Source organism: Monomorium pharaonis, chromosome 10 (genome assembly GCF_013373865.1).
Source record: "Monomorium pharaonis isolate MP-MQ-018 chromosome 10, ASM1337386v2, whole genome shotgun sequence".
Taxonomy (NCBI): Eukaryota; Metazoa; Arthropoda; class Insecta; order Hymenoptera; family Formicidae; genus Monomorium; species Monomorium pharaonis.
The window spans coordinates 1,793,610-1,806,802 of NC_050476.1; the positions used below are offsets into that span (position 1 = coordinate 1,793,610).

Below are 13,193 nucleotides of genomic sequence, written 5' to 3' on the forward strand. Positions count from 1 at the left end.
ACATACTCTCACTATTCCAATCTTTATATTACACAAATTTAATTTTTTTCGGTCGATTACGTCGACAAGCATGGACGATCGTAAAGGCTTTATGCAAGCAGTTTATATGATGTAACAAAATTATGTAATTCTATGTATAATGTATATAAATTTGTTATGTTTTATATAAATCAGTAAGAACAAACATTGGAAATGATTGTTCTTGCACTGTAAACAAGGAATTATCTCTAACAAAAATTCGGATAAGATTTTTAACGGAAATACATTCTTGTTTATAAAATGCATTCTCTTTCAACTATAGTTTCGCGTCTCTCCTGCTAATATTTTCAATCAGAATAAGATTATAGCCAAGTCTATTGCATCCTTTATTAATGTAATTATATCTCTCTGCTACACAGCAATTTTTTTTCACGAGGTGCAGGAGCGGTAAAGAACTCCATTGTGAAAAAAGCGATCTATACAAAATTTAGAAACAACTGTCAATTTCTTATAATCCGCGCGCGAAAGAGAGACGTCTTGTACAATATTCTGTAAATCTTTCCTTAGAAGAGACTCTTGTACGTCAAAGGCTAGGACATTTGTACATCATTGGACTGCGTACTTAACTGATGCAATTGTTGAGTAACCGCCAATGTCCCGCATTCACTCACCGTTATGATCATCCAGATAACATCTACGAAAAAAAAATTTAGATATTTTTGCGTGGTATGAGTAAATATTATCTACATTACAGCCATCTAGAAAAAGGATCGGCGAGTTTTATTATGGAAATCAATGGAAAGACGAACAATGACATATCACTTAACGTTATCAATTTAAGATATCAACAAGATAAATAAATGTCGCAGATCACAAGCTGTGTACTCAATCTCAATATATACAATCAATATATTAACACATAATTATTAATTATATATATATATATATATATATATATATATATATATATATATATATAGTTAATTATTGTTTGAAAAAATAATCATCTCTGAATCGAGTTGATTTGTTAACACATTCCTGAATTTGCTGAACCTTTTTCTATATCACAATGTTCTATAAAAATGGAAGTGCTACATAAAAATCACAACGTACCACCAAAGTAGACACCATTGGATGTCATCATTCGCCATTTACTCTGATGCACGCCGGTTTCGGCCGGACTCTTCAACGTTACGCTCAATTCTGTAGTCTCCTTGGGCGCCAGTGGTGGAACGGGTATTCGCACGCAGCCCATTTGTACTCCGCTGGAATGCTGCAGATGGATCCCACTGGGCCACGCCTCGGTGCCGCTGTTTTGCACGCGCCACGACTTCTGAAAGTTCGTGTTAGGCGGCACAGCCTCCCCCTCGCCGATCGTACTGTCGCATATTAGCGTCATACATGGGGTGTTGGGATTTCCGAGATCTATATAGCTGCAAATTGCCGCTTGCAGATTCCTAGAAAAAAAAATATTACAATAATATCCAATGGAAAAAGAAGAGAAGGTTTTATTTTAATTAAGTAATAAGCTGTTGACATACATATGAGTTTCTTAATGTAACAATAGCAATAATTCTGTTTGTCAGTCTGTTATCTACAATCAATTAGAGAGCAAAGACAAGAATAATGCCTTAGACGTAATACATTAACTACAATTGGAGCACAAATTGCTCTGTAATAGTTTTCTATTAATGGTTGGAATAGTAAAAAATTACATATTTTTCAAAATTTGTAAATCAACGATTAAGTTTAAAGGTCAAATAAGAATCCACTGTCCAGTTGTCAGCATTGACTACTCTTGTAAAATGTGATTTTTTAAATCTACATCTTTCATTTTAGTTGCAAAACTGAAGAATGTGATCCACGAGATCCAAATTAGTGTAAACAGTGAATCCGAAATGAAAATAAAACAGGTAACATTTGGATACAGATTTAGAGCAGGACAATGACATCTTGAGGAGAAAAAAAGAGAAACATGAACGGAAGAGTGAGGTGCATTATTCCGTGTTATCCGTCAAATCAAAGGGGAAGAAAAAAGAGAAAAAGCCTTTCAGAAAGATTCGAAGAACAATATCCCTGCGGGGGGGCCGTGGTAAACATGGCGCGATGCAAGGTTATGTGCGTGGGCAGCGTACACGAAAACGGCGAAAGAGGCGTCCTGACGAAGGGAAGAAACGTTCGTTTACCAATTGTTCATATCGAGGAAGAAAGCGGCGGTAGTCTCGTTCAGGTGGCTGTCCGCCAGCAGCTTCTGCAGCTGCTTCACCAGGTCATCCTTGTCCGTGGTGCCCAGGCAGCTGAACTGATGCAGCAAGTGTTGGTCCAGATCATTGTTGAGATCCATGATCGCTGCTTCTCGGACGGTTTGCCTTCGCTCGACTCAATGGTCCATGTGACGGGATCACCTGTCAGGACTGTCAACGTGCTCGTCAACCCCGTTCGCTCTCCTTTCTCCTCTTCCTCGTCTTCGTCCTCGTCGTCGTCTTCGTCTTCGTTGTCGTATCCTCAGTCACGAATTTTAAATGTCATTCTCCCGAGCGACACTCGGTTCGTGGTCTGTGGCTCGTACTGTGCTTGTCCACGATACTCAATTCAGAGCCGTCGCATTCTGGAGACTTACGACAGGGTGCCCCCTCCTCTTCTATCTCCCTCCTCTTCGCCGCGGAAATACAGACCAATATAGATCTTTCACGCATTTTTTATTTCTCTCAATCAATCGAGAATTGCCTACAGAGTTTTTAATAGTCGTTACATTTTTTAAAATTATTTTTTTACAAAATTTTTGTATAATTTTATTCTTGTACGAATTGAATTACTTTTCCAAAATATTGAGAAAAAAGTTTCTATCTTTTCTAAAATTTTTAGTATATATGAATTCTTAATGAGATTATTTAAAAGTTATTTGAAATTAAAAAGAATAACTTTTAAGTTATAGTAATTTTTAACTTTAATTTTTAGTTATTATTTTAAGACACATAAATTTTAATTTATCAACTTTTTTCTAACTTATAAATTTACATATATAAAGAAAAAAATTTGTGTAAAATATTCTTAATAATATTTCTTTATTTTTTGTTATTTTATATAAATATAATTAAAAAAATTTTTTAATGTTTCATATTGCAATTATTATTTGTTAGATATCTAATTTTTAGAAATAACATAAAAATTAATAATTTCTAAAGTTAATAATGGTGCTTTCCAATTGATTGTTTCGCACCCACTGACGACGGAGTGTTACAACGACGTTGTAGAACCCCCTTTAGAACTTTGGACCATTTTTTCTTTGTCAGGTCTTTGCATCTCGTTTGGAGGCCCGCGATTGAATGTCACACCCCTGCGCAGTACACTCCATGCGAAAAATCGATCTCTCGCGTGACACTCCGCACAAAAAACGATGCGACGAAATTCGTGGTCGTGCGTCAACCTTGACCTTTTCGCAGCGTCGCAGAAACTTTTCCTGAAAATTGGATAATTCATCGGTACCGTAAATTTCAACCGAAAAAAATCTATTTTTCAATGGATGCTCATCTCACTTTACGTATCTGGCTTTCTTTTTTTTCCTTTCAATAATTTTGAGTAACTCCGAAAATAGCTCCATAAACCTTTTGTTATTTGCATCGATATTGTTTAGCAGGGACGAGCTTGTTCTAAAATTTTCACATACATTATCCCTGTTTATAGCAGCTGCCTTTTCTCATTATCTCGAGATTACGCGATATTAAGAAAAAAAGATACATAATAATTTACATCTCTCCACGTACAGTCAAAAACAAAACATCGTTTTGCTATGCAAATATTTTAAATTCGCGAAGTGCATTTTTAACTTTGATTGTTACCTTTTTTCGAGAAATAGACAAATTATTAAAGAAAGTCAATCACACATGCCTAGAAATCATAAAAAAGATTAATACAAATTCCGAATTATTATTTTAATTTTATTTAATTTTACAGGTCGAAATCTATTGTCTCAAGTCGTTGTGTTGTTTTCTGTTTCATTGTGCAAGATTATAAAATTCTTGCGATGCAGCACAACTGCATCTGCACCGGGAGCCGGGAGCTCGTACTTGTCACTCCGAGAAGATCCAACGACCAATCGCTGAATGGAGCAACACGACGGAATCAAACTCTCGAGGATGCAAGTGCAGTTGAGTGCAACTCGTTGCAGCTCAATCGCACGCGACACCGCATTAAAAGTATTAACTGTAATCTTCATTTTTTACTTTGCTTTCTGATCGCTTAAAATCCAATTTCCAATATACAATCTCAATCCTCAATGCGCAATCCTATGGCGCTTCTGCCCGCGGCTGTACGCGGCGGTGCGCACGGTGCGCGTGCGCGGCACGCGCGGCGCGGGACAGCCGACGTTCGAGACAAACGAGCGGCGCGCACACGGTTGACGGGACGCACTGCTCCGCGGATTTCGTGCTCGATTGCAAGAGAAAAATAAAAAAGAAAGAGATCATTTCGGAAGCGTGTCCCGCGCCGGAAACGTGCGCGAACGTGTCGGACGTATATCGGTTTGAACTTCGCGGTATAACGTTGCGTGTCTGAGGCCGAGACGGGAAAAACGAAATTTTCGGAATAAGGCAAAACGATAGGAAAACCGAAGCGATACTCGTGCATCACCCTCAGTCTCCGACGATGATCTCGCGTCGCTTAATGATAATTCAAACCGAATAAAAAGACTAGGAATATCGGAAGATAATATATAATAGAGACAGCAAGGTAGGCATACGCTTTCGCCTTTTACACGAAATTTAATTGGTGTATTTCCCCAAGTAGAACAAGTCACGTCAAAATGCCATAGAAATTAATTGTGATCGATCAAAAAGTGTTGACTTGAAATCAATAATTTTGGAATCATTTTGATAGGCCATGATGATTTTTTGTTCCGCTTGGATTGCGATGAGTTTAAGTGAGCTTCGTATAATTAACGAGATGTATTTGAGAGAAGCGCTTTGAAATATAAATCGCGCTTGCTTTTAACACGGTTGATATGCGAAATGGGAATTTATTTTAAACGCGAGTTATAAGTACACATAATCCTAGCTTTGTTCTCTTTTCGTTATTAAAAAAAAATTAAGTAAAATAAATAAAATTAAAAAATAGAGTTCAGAAATTTAATAAAAAATTTTATGGAAATTTATTGTAAAGCTAAATTTCGAAAAATTAAATTTTTACGAGTTTCAATTTTTAATTAAAAAAATTACTTTTCTTGCGTTTAGAATAGATTCCTCGCGTTTATCTATCATTTTGCCCATTTTCTACAGGACGACCTGCCGACTCGTACTTGTCGGCGACAGCTCGAAGGCCGACAAGATGATCGGACCGTCGTCAGGATCCCCTGGCGAAGTCACTGAGAACCAGTGCTGTGCCTCCTCCAAACGGAAGATTTTCGATGACGTTCTAGATGTCGACGGCTCCAAGCGAAAGATCTTCAACGATCTGGACATCGAGGAAATGTCCAGCTTCTGTGACGAGGTTCGTCAGACGACGGGTCGCAAGCAGGTGTACTTCCAGGAGACGCTGGAGACACCAATGGAGCTGGTGACCACATCGAACGAGATTATTGCCGACGCGACGGCCCTCTTCTCACCGATGCCCGACGCCCAGGAGGTCGTCGAGGAATCGCAAGTGGCGCATCTCGAAGTGCTGCTGGTGGATGGCACCAATTGCACCTGGACGACCGTATCGGAGCTGGAACAGCAGCAGAATATGGACGTCCTCGTGACTTCGTCTTCCTTGTCGTCGTCATCATCGTTGTCCTCCTCTTCCTCGTCCTCTTCCTCGACCTCTTCATCCGGATGCGCCAAGCGTCATTCTGCGGAAATCTATACCGTCGAAGAACTTAATTATCAACCGGCAACAGCGTCGATGAATTATTGGGAACCTGTCATCAGCCCTGTAATCTCGGTGGCTAATTCGAACGCGCAGCAAAGTAAGGAAACGACAAACGGTAATCATCAACAACATCAACAACAGCAACAGCAATTTGAGGATCAGGAGAACGGAAATTTATCGTGGCTGCTAGACTTCAAGTTGGATTCGTTCATCGAATCTACGGACGACAAAGCTGCCATGGGACCCATCGCGGCAACGAAGAATAATTATTGTGGTGAGAAAAGTGCAGGACGAGGTAGATGTTTGTATCAACGCTTTCGCAAATATTGGAGTTTAAAAAAAGATAAAACAGACAAAAGAGGATCCCAGTTGTTTTTGTGTTAAAATTAAAATTATTATAAATGAATTTTTTCTTTTCTTTATAACGATCAACAAGATGATTTGCCAAGAGAGGGATAACTTATTACTCTTTTCAAACAGTGTAAAATAATCATAATCTTCAAAAATTTTATCTTTAATTAATCCTGAAATGCTACTAAAGATGAATTTTTACTCAAGTGCTAATTTAATTTAGTATAATTTAGTACAATTTTTTGTTATTAAAGTTCTGATAGCTTAAAATATTTAATAAGAATTGTTTTACACTAAAATAGTTAATAAAATTAATTGTAACAGCAACATACGTGTAGCACTCCAGGGTTAAATTACAAATGAGAAAACATCCATGTATTCCATCAATAGAATCTAGCCGGTTCAGCGGCTAATCACGCATTTTCAGGCAATAAGAATAAACCGAACGGAAGGTCGCACGGCTCCAATTACGCCAACGACGTCAGGAGAGGACACGGCAGTCACGAAAATTCGTCATCGACATATCGACAGGACGACAGGAATCAGACAACTTATCCCGCCAATGGGATCGACAACCGGAATTTCTCGTCCATGCGATCCAACGGCCCAAAGAAGCCGCCCTTCACCTACACGGAATTGATAGAGCACGCACTGCAGGAAAAAGGCGAGCTCACCGTCTCCGCGATTTACCAATGGATCTCGTAAGTCGGCAATAAAAATTTGCTATTATTAATAAAAAGCTTTGCCGACCTGTTATTTGCTTCTCCATTTGCTTCTCCTTGCCATGCCGAAATGTCCGTAGCATTCTTTTCTTCATAGTTTTGCAATTAAATCTAATTGAACATATTAATGAAAAAAAAAATATATATATTAAAAATATATTAATGAAGTAAATATATAAAAAATATATATACATTAAAAGCGTATATATTTTTAAAAAATTTATTTTTATATTTTATATTTTATATTTTTTAATTTTTCTTATTTTTTGTTTAAAGATTACAAATTAAGATAAAATAATCCATCGATTAAAACCGATAAATTGAGCCTACAAGAGAATAATATTTACAAGTTTTACTTGAAATATATATGGAATGTCTTTCTTAGTTGCGTATCAGACGCAGCAAGAGGTTTTCTACGAATTTACATGAACGTGGTCCGCCAGTCGGGGGTGGGCTACTTCTAGATGGTACCCAATGGTACCACTGCCCCCGTTGCTTGGCACCACCTGGTACCAACTCCTCACCCCTTCGGCTATCCTTCGTTGCAGTCCCTCAACACGAATGCGCACAATTTACTGCTCCTGTGCCTTCACCTGTTCGATCGCCGTTCAAGCTCCTTGGAAAAGGCGTATATAGATCATCCGTCGACTCAACCGCGTCGAGGGCTGCTCGAACAATTGAGTCGAAAGAAATATCTCCGATAACTATGCGAAAAGCAAACCTATAAATAGACATATATGCATACATAATGTGTAAAATCATAAATCTTATTTTTACGCTTGCACTATTCAAAATTATTGATCATGATATGATTCAGATTGTAACGATGTTAAATTAAAGTGCCTCTCTAGCGCACTTAACTTTAATACACATTTATGTTTTGTGAATTTCTATTTTTTTTAAATATTTTAACTATCATTAGTTGTAACATTCAATTGTAGTTTTTTTAACACACAACTATGTAAATACTTTCTAAAGTAAAAATAGAGAATCATTCAATCATTCAATTTTATATATTATTACACTTGAGAGTTGAAAGTTTACACAAACAACCCACAATGTGTAAGAAGAATTTAATATTATGTATATATGCGCGCGCATATATAATATTAAAATCATAAAACTTAACTTCATGCTTACATTATCCAAAACTATCGATTATCACATGATTGTAATGATAAAATTAAAGTTCTTTGAGCACATTTAACACTTAATACATGTGGCATGTGTGTCACTTCTTGTGCATTTCTGTGCATTTGAAATATCCGAAAAACAAAGATATGTTAAGTGTCAAGAACTATATAAGAATTCTAAAATCATGGACGATATTAAGAGAATTATTCTCTTAATCATCCTATTTTTATGTATATATAAAGTACGTGACAATTTGGAAAATAATTCATTAAACTGTCGGTGTAAGTGACAATGTCCGTCGCGATCATCGTGATTAGCGGAGCGAGTAAACGCACCCTTTAGCATTTCAAATGCGCCCTTGGTGCTCAAATGCCTTTCGTTCTTCATCGAAACTGAAATTAATCGCAAAGGGGTGTGTGTAACGCACCGTGACATCGCTGCGAGCAGGTGAAGGAAATTAGTTCCGTAGGGAACGCAAATTGCTTGCGTTTTTACGTGTAATGCCCGCCTAATCGCGTTTCCTTCAATTTACATACGTAAAATAATTGTGGTTCTTTGCGAGTACCATCACAATTATTAAATCATATAAACAATTTTGTTTTGGATGGAAATATAGTTCATATTTAATCTGTATAATTAACACAGACATAATTACAGATTTTTAAATTAAAAGTACGGGATACTTTTTTGTCATTTTCAGTGAGCGTTTTCCCTACTACAAGAGCAATGATGATCGCTGGAAGAACTCCGTCCGGCACAATCTCTCAATAAATCCGCACTTCAGGAAGGGATCGAAGGCGCCTCACGGGGCGGGTCATCTTTGGGCGATCGCAAATCGTAACGAATGTAGACCCCGTCCGTTCACCGTTAACGGCCTAACAAATGCTACATCGACACTGCAAGCAGTGCAAAATGATTCCGAGGAATCCCAGAATAAAATCATCAGGTAAAAGTCTAATACAAGTAAAAAAAGCGCTAATTATGTTCAAAGCTGCATCTTGATATGCCTAATATGTATTGTTCTATATATATATTATCTTAAATCTTAAATATATTTTCAATTTTTTAATGAATAGTCGGTCTTGAAATGTAATCATAAATTGAAATTAAAAACAATATCATAAATGAAATTAATCGTTATTTTTAATAATGATGCTACAATACTTTAGAACATTGTAAATAATTTATTGCAAAAAATTTTATTCTAGTCAGGGTAAAATCTGTAAAACTTTAGTATTTATAAAACTTAGTATTTATAAAACTGAAAACCGTCATGTAAAATTTACATATAAAATAATATTAAGCTAAGACTCAGCCTTGTCCGCACAGTTGGCGCTTCTTTAGTTTTTGTGATTTAAGATTTAGTTTAAATTATTATTATTGTCTAATAGGATTCCTTGTTAAGTCTTGTTAAATTGAATTCAATGCTAAACAAACATTTCATAATATTAACAGCGAGATCATGGATGAGGTGGAGGCTGCGACGGCGAGCATCGCGCAGCCAAATTCTGAAGAGGATACAGACAATGCACTGAATTCCGTGACGCTCGAGCATTCCGCCGAGCAAATACTCAATGGTATAAAACGCGAGGTGGAGGTGCAGTACCTGGTTCCGATGATGATTCCGAGCAACGATTCCGAGACAATGGGTCAGCAGAGCCAGCAGATGACACAACAAGCGGAGTTTCAGTGCCCCTACAAGGAGAGCGGTGAGGACATCATAATCATTTCAATGTTTCTTTCAGAAACTAAAGAGAGATCAAGCTGGCATTGACGTAATTCACAGACTTCCTGAATCCGGTGTCCAAGGAGATTGTCGCCGAGGAATGCGGTCTTGTGAGCGAGGGATATCTGGTAACAGATCTGAATCCGAACACTTTGGGTTTGAACGTAATCGATTCCGAGATCCTAGAGTCGGAGAATCTTTTCGGCGAGGAACTCAGCTTCCAGTTTTATGAATTGACGTCACCGTCACAGCTGCAATCTGCCTGACACCCGGATGGCAACAAAGTACGTTTTATTGTGATTGACGAACTTCAGATACAGAACGCGCGGTCGCAAAATGACCAGCCATCGGTCCGCGACGTTGCTGAGGGGAGCGTCTCTGAGCGAGACAACTCACAGAAAAAATTGCCTATTGACAGCGACCGCAATAATGAGGACAACAGCACGATGACCAGAAGCTGATCTCGCTTGAGAAATTCTCACAATGACGATTGTGAAACGTTCGATCGTTTTATTTACGACGCGGCTGTTAGAATAGCTAGAAGCTTAACTGAGTACCAATTAATCAAGATATGCTTATTAAGGGATAACGCCGTCAAGCACGGTATAAATATGAAGAGATGCCTCTCAGATGCAATGTAATTCGACGATTTGATAATTGTGGTGATCACCGTGAGAGATTCCAGCATCGCTAAAGAGATAATTCCGAGATAAGCAACGTAACTACATATCGTCCAACGTGTGCCTGGTTAAGTATCTTAAGAGGAACGTAAATTATCTATGCATTAGAATAATTTCTTCTAGTCTTTTGCGAAACAGTGTGTAATGTTTTTGTATTAGTAAAAAAAAGATATTTACTATTAAATATGTGTACATTGTCCCTGAGATTTGTACTGTACTCTCTCGGTGGAGAGTAACCGCGAAGTGTGTTAAAAAGTTTCCATTTACAAAAAGATACGCTTCTATAATAAAGCGGAGAAAGCATTTGGATATATCTTTTGAATTCAATTTCACTTTGCGACATCTCGCGTTCTTTGACATGCGAAAATGCTGATTGCTTAAATAAAATGTAAAGAAGTGTTAGTAGTTTAAATGTCGTGTCGACCATTCAGCAACCTCCAAATAATCACACCTGAAAGAGAGATCTGATGAATTATAAATTTATTAGTTGTGTACAATTAGAACATTTTTTATATATTACACTTTGCAATTGAGGTCATTACTATTCTACAGATTTCGTCGAGGTGGTCGCCTGTTCCTGGCTGGCTGGCTCATTGGTCATTTTTTGGATCATATTTGTTAGTTTTTCCAACTGTGCCTGCTTTTTGGCTTCCTTCTTCTTCTTCTTTTCCTCTTTCTCCTTTTGCGCCAACATTGCCTTGAATTTTTCATCATCAGGCGAGATCTTGAAACCAAAGTGTTTCCTGATTTCGGTCACCATACGCTCCTTACGTAATCTAGCAGCTTCTAACTCTGCCTCCTTCTTGGCGATCTTTGTGTTCAACTCAGCCGTCCATTGATCCATTTTTGCTAGTTTCTCGGCTATTTCAGCCTCCCTACAAACGTATTGTATATTAATACTTTGTTTTAATATTATAAATTCAAGCAGGTTCAAAATACAAGTTCAATAAATGTTTAAAAAGTTAATTTTAAATATTGAAAAAAATAAACATTTAATATAATTGTTATAATGACGTTTTATATCTGTTTTATCATTTTATCTTTTTCTAGTTTAAAGTACTATTCTTATACAAAACATTTTGATAATTTAATAAATGTTATAGACATTAAAACATTTAAAGAAATGTATCAGTTAAGTATTATGTAAAAGGTCCGCTCAGGATTAGATATTGATGAGATAAAATCAAATAAAAAAACATGCCTTGCTTGAATCTTCTCAGCCTTTAAGCGCTTTGCTTCTTCCAGCTTTTGCCATCTTTCCTTAAGAGACAGTGGAAAGGCAATTCTTTCATAGTCCCGAGTATCCTTGATCTCCTTCGGCGTCGGCCAAGCAAAACCGACTGGCTCATTGTTAGCTTTCAATCCGTATCTACCCAGCATACGCTGCTTGTATCTGACCGTATGATGAAACCATTCGATCGGCTGGTCATAGGGACGCACGCCCATAAGCATATTCCTGTGTGAAGAATTCAGCCGAGACTTGTTTCGCTTCCTATCAAGCTCTTCCTGAGCCTGGGGATCGTCTGGGTATATTGGCTTCTCATCGGCGGCGGCGGCTACGTCGATCTCAGGATCCATCGATTCGGTGGCAAGGAAACGCCTGGCGACGACGCCTCGAAATTGTACATTCCGTTGAACGAGAACATCGCAGATCCGTTTCAGACTCATCAGGACGTTGACAGACCGTATATACGCGTTCGCTGCAATTTTTAGGTTAAGTTTAGCTCAAACCAATCAAAATAAAGAGGTGTTCAAAATGACAAAAGAAACTGAAGTGAGAAAATTATCGGTTATTACAAAAATTGATGAAAAACGAATGATACGCAATGTAAGAAATATACTTTTGAATAAATCGTGATTATAACCGCAACAACATAACCTACCCGAGTCGTCAAACTCGAGATTATGCTGGATTAATACTCGAATTGCTCGATTTTCGCTAACTCAGCTCAGGTTAGGATACCGACAGTGCGATTTAAAATTACGACGCACGTGAAACGTGAACGGCACGAATCGCGATGGACGCGACGGAGAAGCGTCTCTCGAGGGTAATGTAGCAATTAATAATGATAATTGACGTAAGGAGAGCTAAGCGCGGAATAATCTCACTCTCAATTTACGAATGCAGTTACCGGGAAACCACGGGGATGCGTACGGAACCTTCGTCTTCGCCGACGAGGGACATACTCTGGGAAATGCGCTTGCCTCCGTGATAAGTGACTAGCGAGTGTCATTTAAAATTTACAAACATAATTTAGTGTGGAATTTTTTTTTCTAACTTTTTCAATTTCTTCTGCAGCCCCGGCGTGAAGATATGTGGTCACACTGTGCCGCATCCGGCAGAGAAGAGGGTACATCTGAACATCCAGACGACCGGTGAAAATGTGATCGACGTGTTGAAACGGGGCCTCGAAGATCTCGAAAAAATATGCGATCACACACTCGAGACGTTTGACAGGGCCTATGAGAAGCACAAAGCTTCGCAAGACGTCTCTACATAACGTCGCGTGTCATCTTTTAAACTCCTAATATGTTGCAAATAAGTTTATTACTCGAATAAATAATTAAAATTTGCGTATGTTAAGAGCATAGAGTTTAAGCTTTTCAATAAAAGAAATTAAAGGATGGTCTTGATTAAATTATATTATTTACATAATGTTAGATTGTTTCATGAATAAGTATCATTTTTAATGTAAATTGACATTTCTATTTTTTAATTATTAAATACTTTTAAAAATACCCTACAATAAATTTTAA

General features: G+C 37.7%; 4 protein-coding genes across 8 annotated transcripts; 2 read left to right on the forward strand and 2 right to left on the reverse strand.

Moving 5' to 3' along the window:
• Positions 1-346: 346 nt before the first annotated feature.
• On the reverse strand, positions 347-2,577 carry LOC118647480 (protein ILRUN). Its single transcript, XM_036292521.1, has 3 exons — positions 2,166-2,577; positions 1,093-1,436; positions 347-673 (listed from the first exon to the last, which is right to left on the reverse strand). Exons 1-3 carry the CDS (start codon positions 2,321-2,323, stop codon positions 570-572), a joined length of 606 nt encoding a protein of 201 aa, XP_036148414.1. The 5' UTR covers positions 2,324-2,577; the 3' UTR covers positions 347-569.
• An 855-nt stretch (positions 2,578-3,432) lies between these two features.
• On the forward strand, positions 3,433-10,747 carry LOC105830283 (defective pharyngeal development protein 4). 2 transcript variants are annotated; one of them, XM_012669510.3, is made up of 6 exons: positions 3,433-4,707; positions 5,253-6,097; positions 6,602-6,875; positions 8,731-8,976; positions 9,486-9,739; positions 9,817-10,747. In XM_012669510.3, the coding sequence occupies exons 2-6, from the start codon at positions 5,302-5,304 to the stop codon at positions 10,020-10,022; spliced, it is 1,776 nt and encodes a 591-aa protein (XP_012524964.1). In that variant the 5' UTR covers positions 3,433-4,707; positions 5,253-5,301; the 3' UTR covers positions 10,023-10,747. The 2 variants fall into 2 exon arrangements, with proteins under 2 accessions (XP_012524964.1, XP_036149164.1); XM_036293271.1 differs by having other exon boundaries at positions 3,433-4,175.
• LOC105830286 (growth arrest and DNA damage-inducible proteins-interacting protein 1) lies at positions 10,591-12,852 on the reverse strand. Of its 4 annotated transcripts, XM_012669516.3 has the most exons (4): positions 12,320-12,456; positions 11,638-12,136; positions 10,957-11,311; positions 10,591-10,887 (listed from the first exon to the last, which is right to left on the reverse strand). In XM_012669516.3, the coding sequence occupies exons 2-3, from the start codon at positions 12,102-12,104 to the stop codon at positions 10,978-10,980; spliced, it is 801 nt and encodes a 266-aa protein (XP_012524970.1). In that variant the 5' UTR covers positions 12,105-12,136; positions 12,320-12,456; the 3' UTR covers positions 10,591-10,887; positions 10,957-10,977. The 4 variants fall into 4 exon arrangements, with proteins under 4 accessions (XP_012524970.1, XP_028049537.1, XP_012524969.1 ...); XM_028193736.1 differs by lacking the exons at positions 10,591-10,887; positions 12,320-12,456 and adding an exon at positions 12,716-12,852 and having other exon boundaries at positions 10,900-11,311; XM_012669515.2 differs by lacking the exon at positions 10,591-10,887 and having other exon boundaries at positions 10,900-11,311.
• Positions 12,345-13,063, forward strand: LOC105830287 (probable DNA-directed RNA polymerases I and III subunit RPAC2). The gene is made up of 3 exons (XM_012669519.2): positions 12,345-12,484; positions 12,565-12,659; positions 12,736-13,063. The coding sequence occupies exons 1-3, from the start codon at positions 12,455-12,457 to the stop codon at positions 12,935-12,937; spliced, it is 327 nt and encodes a 108-aa protein (XP_012524973.1). The 5' UTR covers positions 12,345-12,454; the 3' UTR covers positions 12,938-13,063.
• Positions 13,064-13,193: the final 130 nt, after the last annotated feature.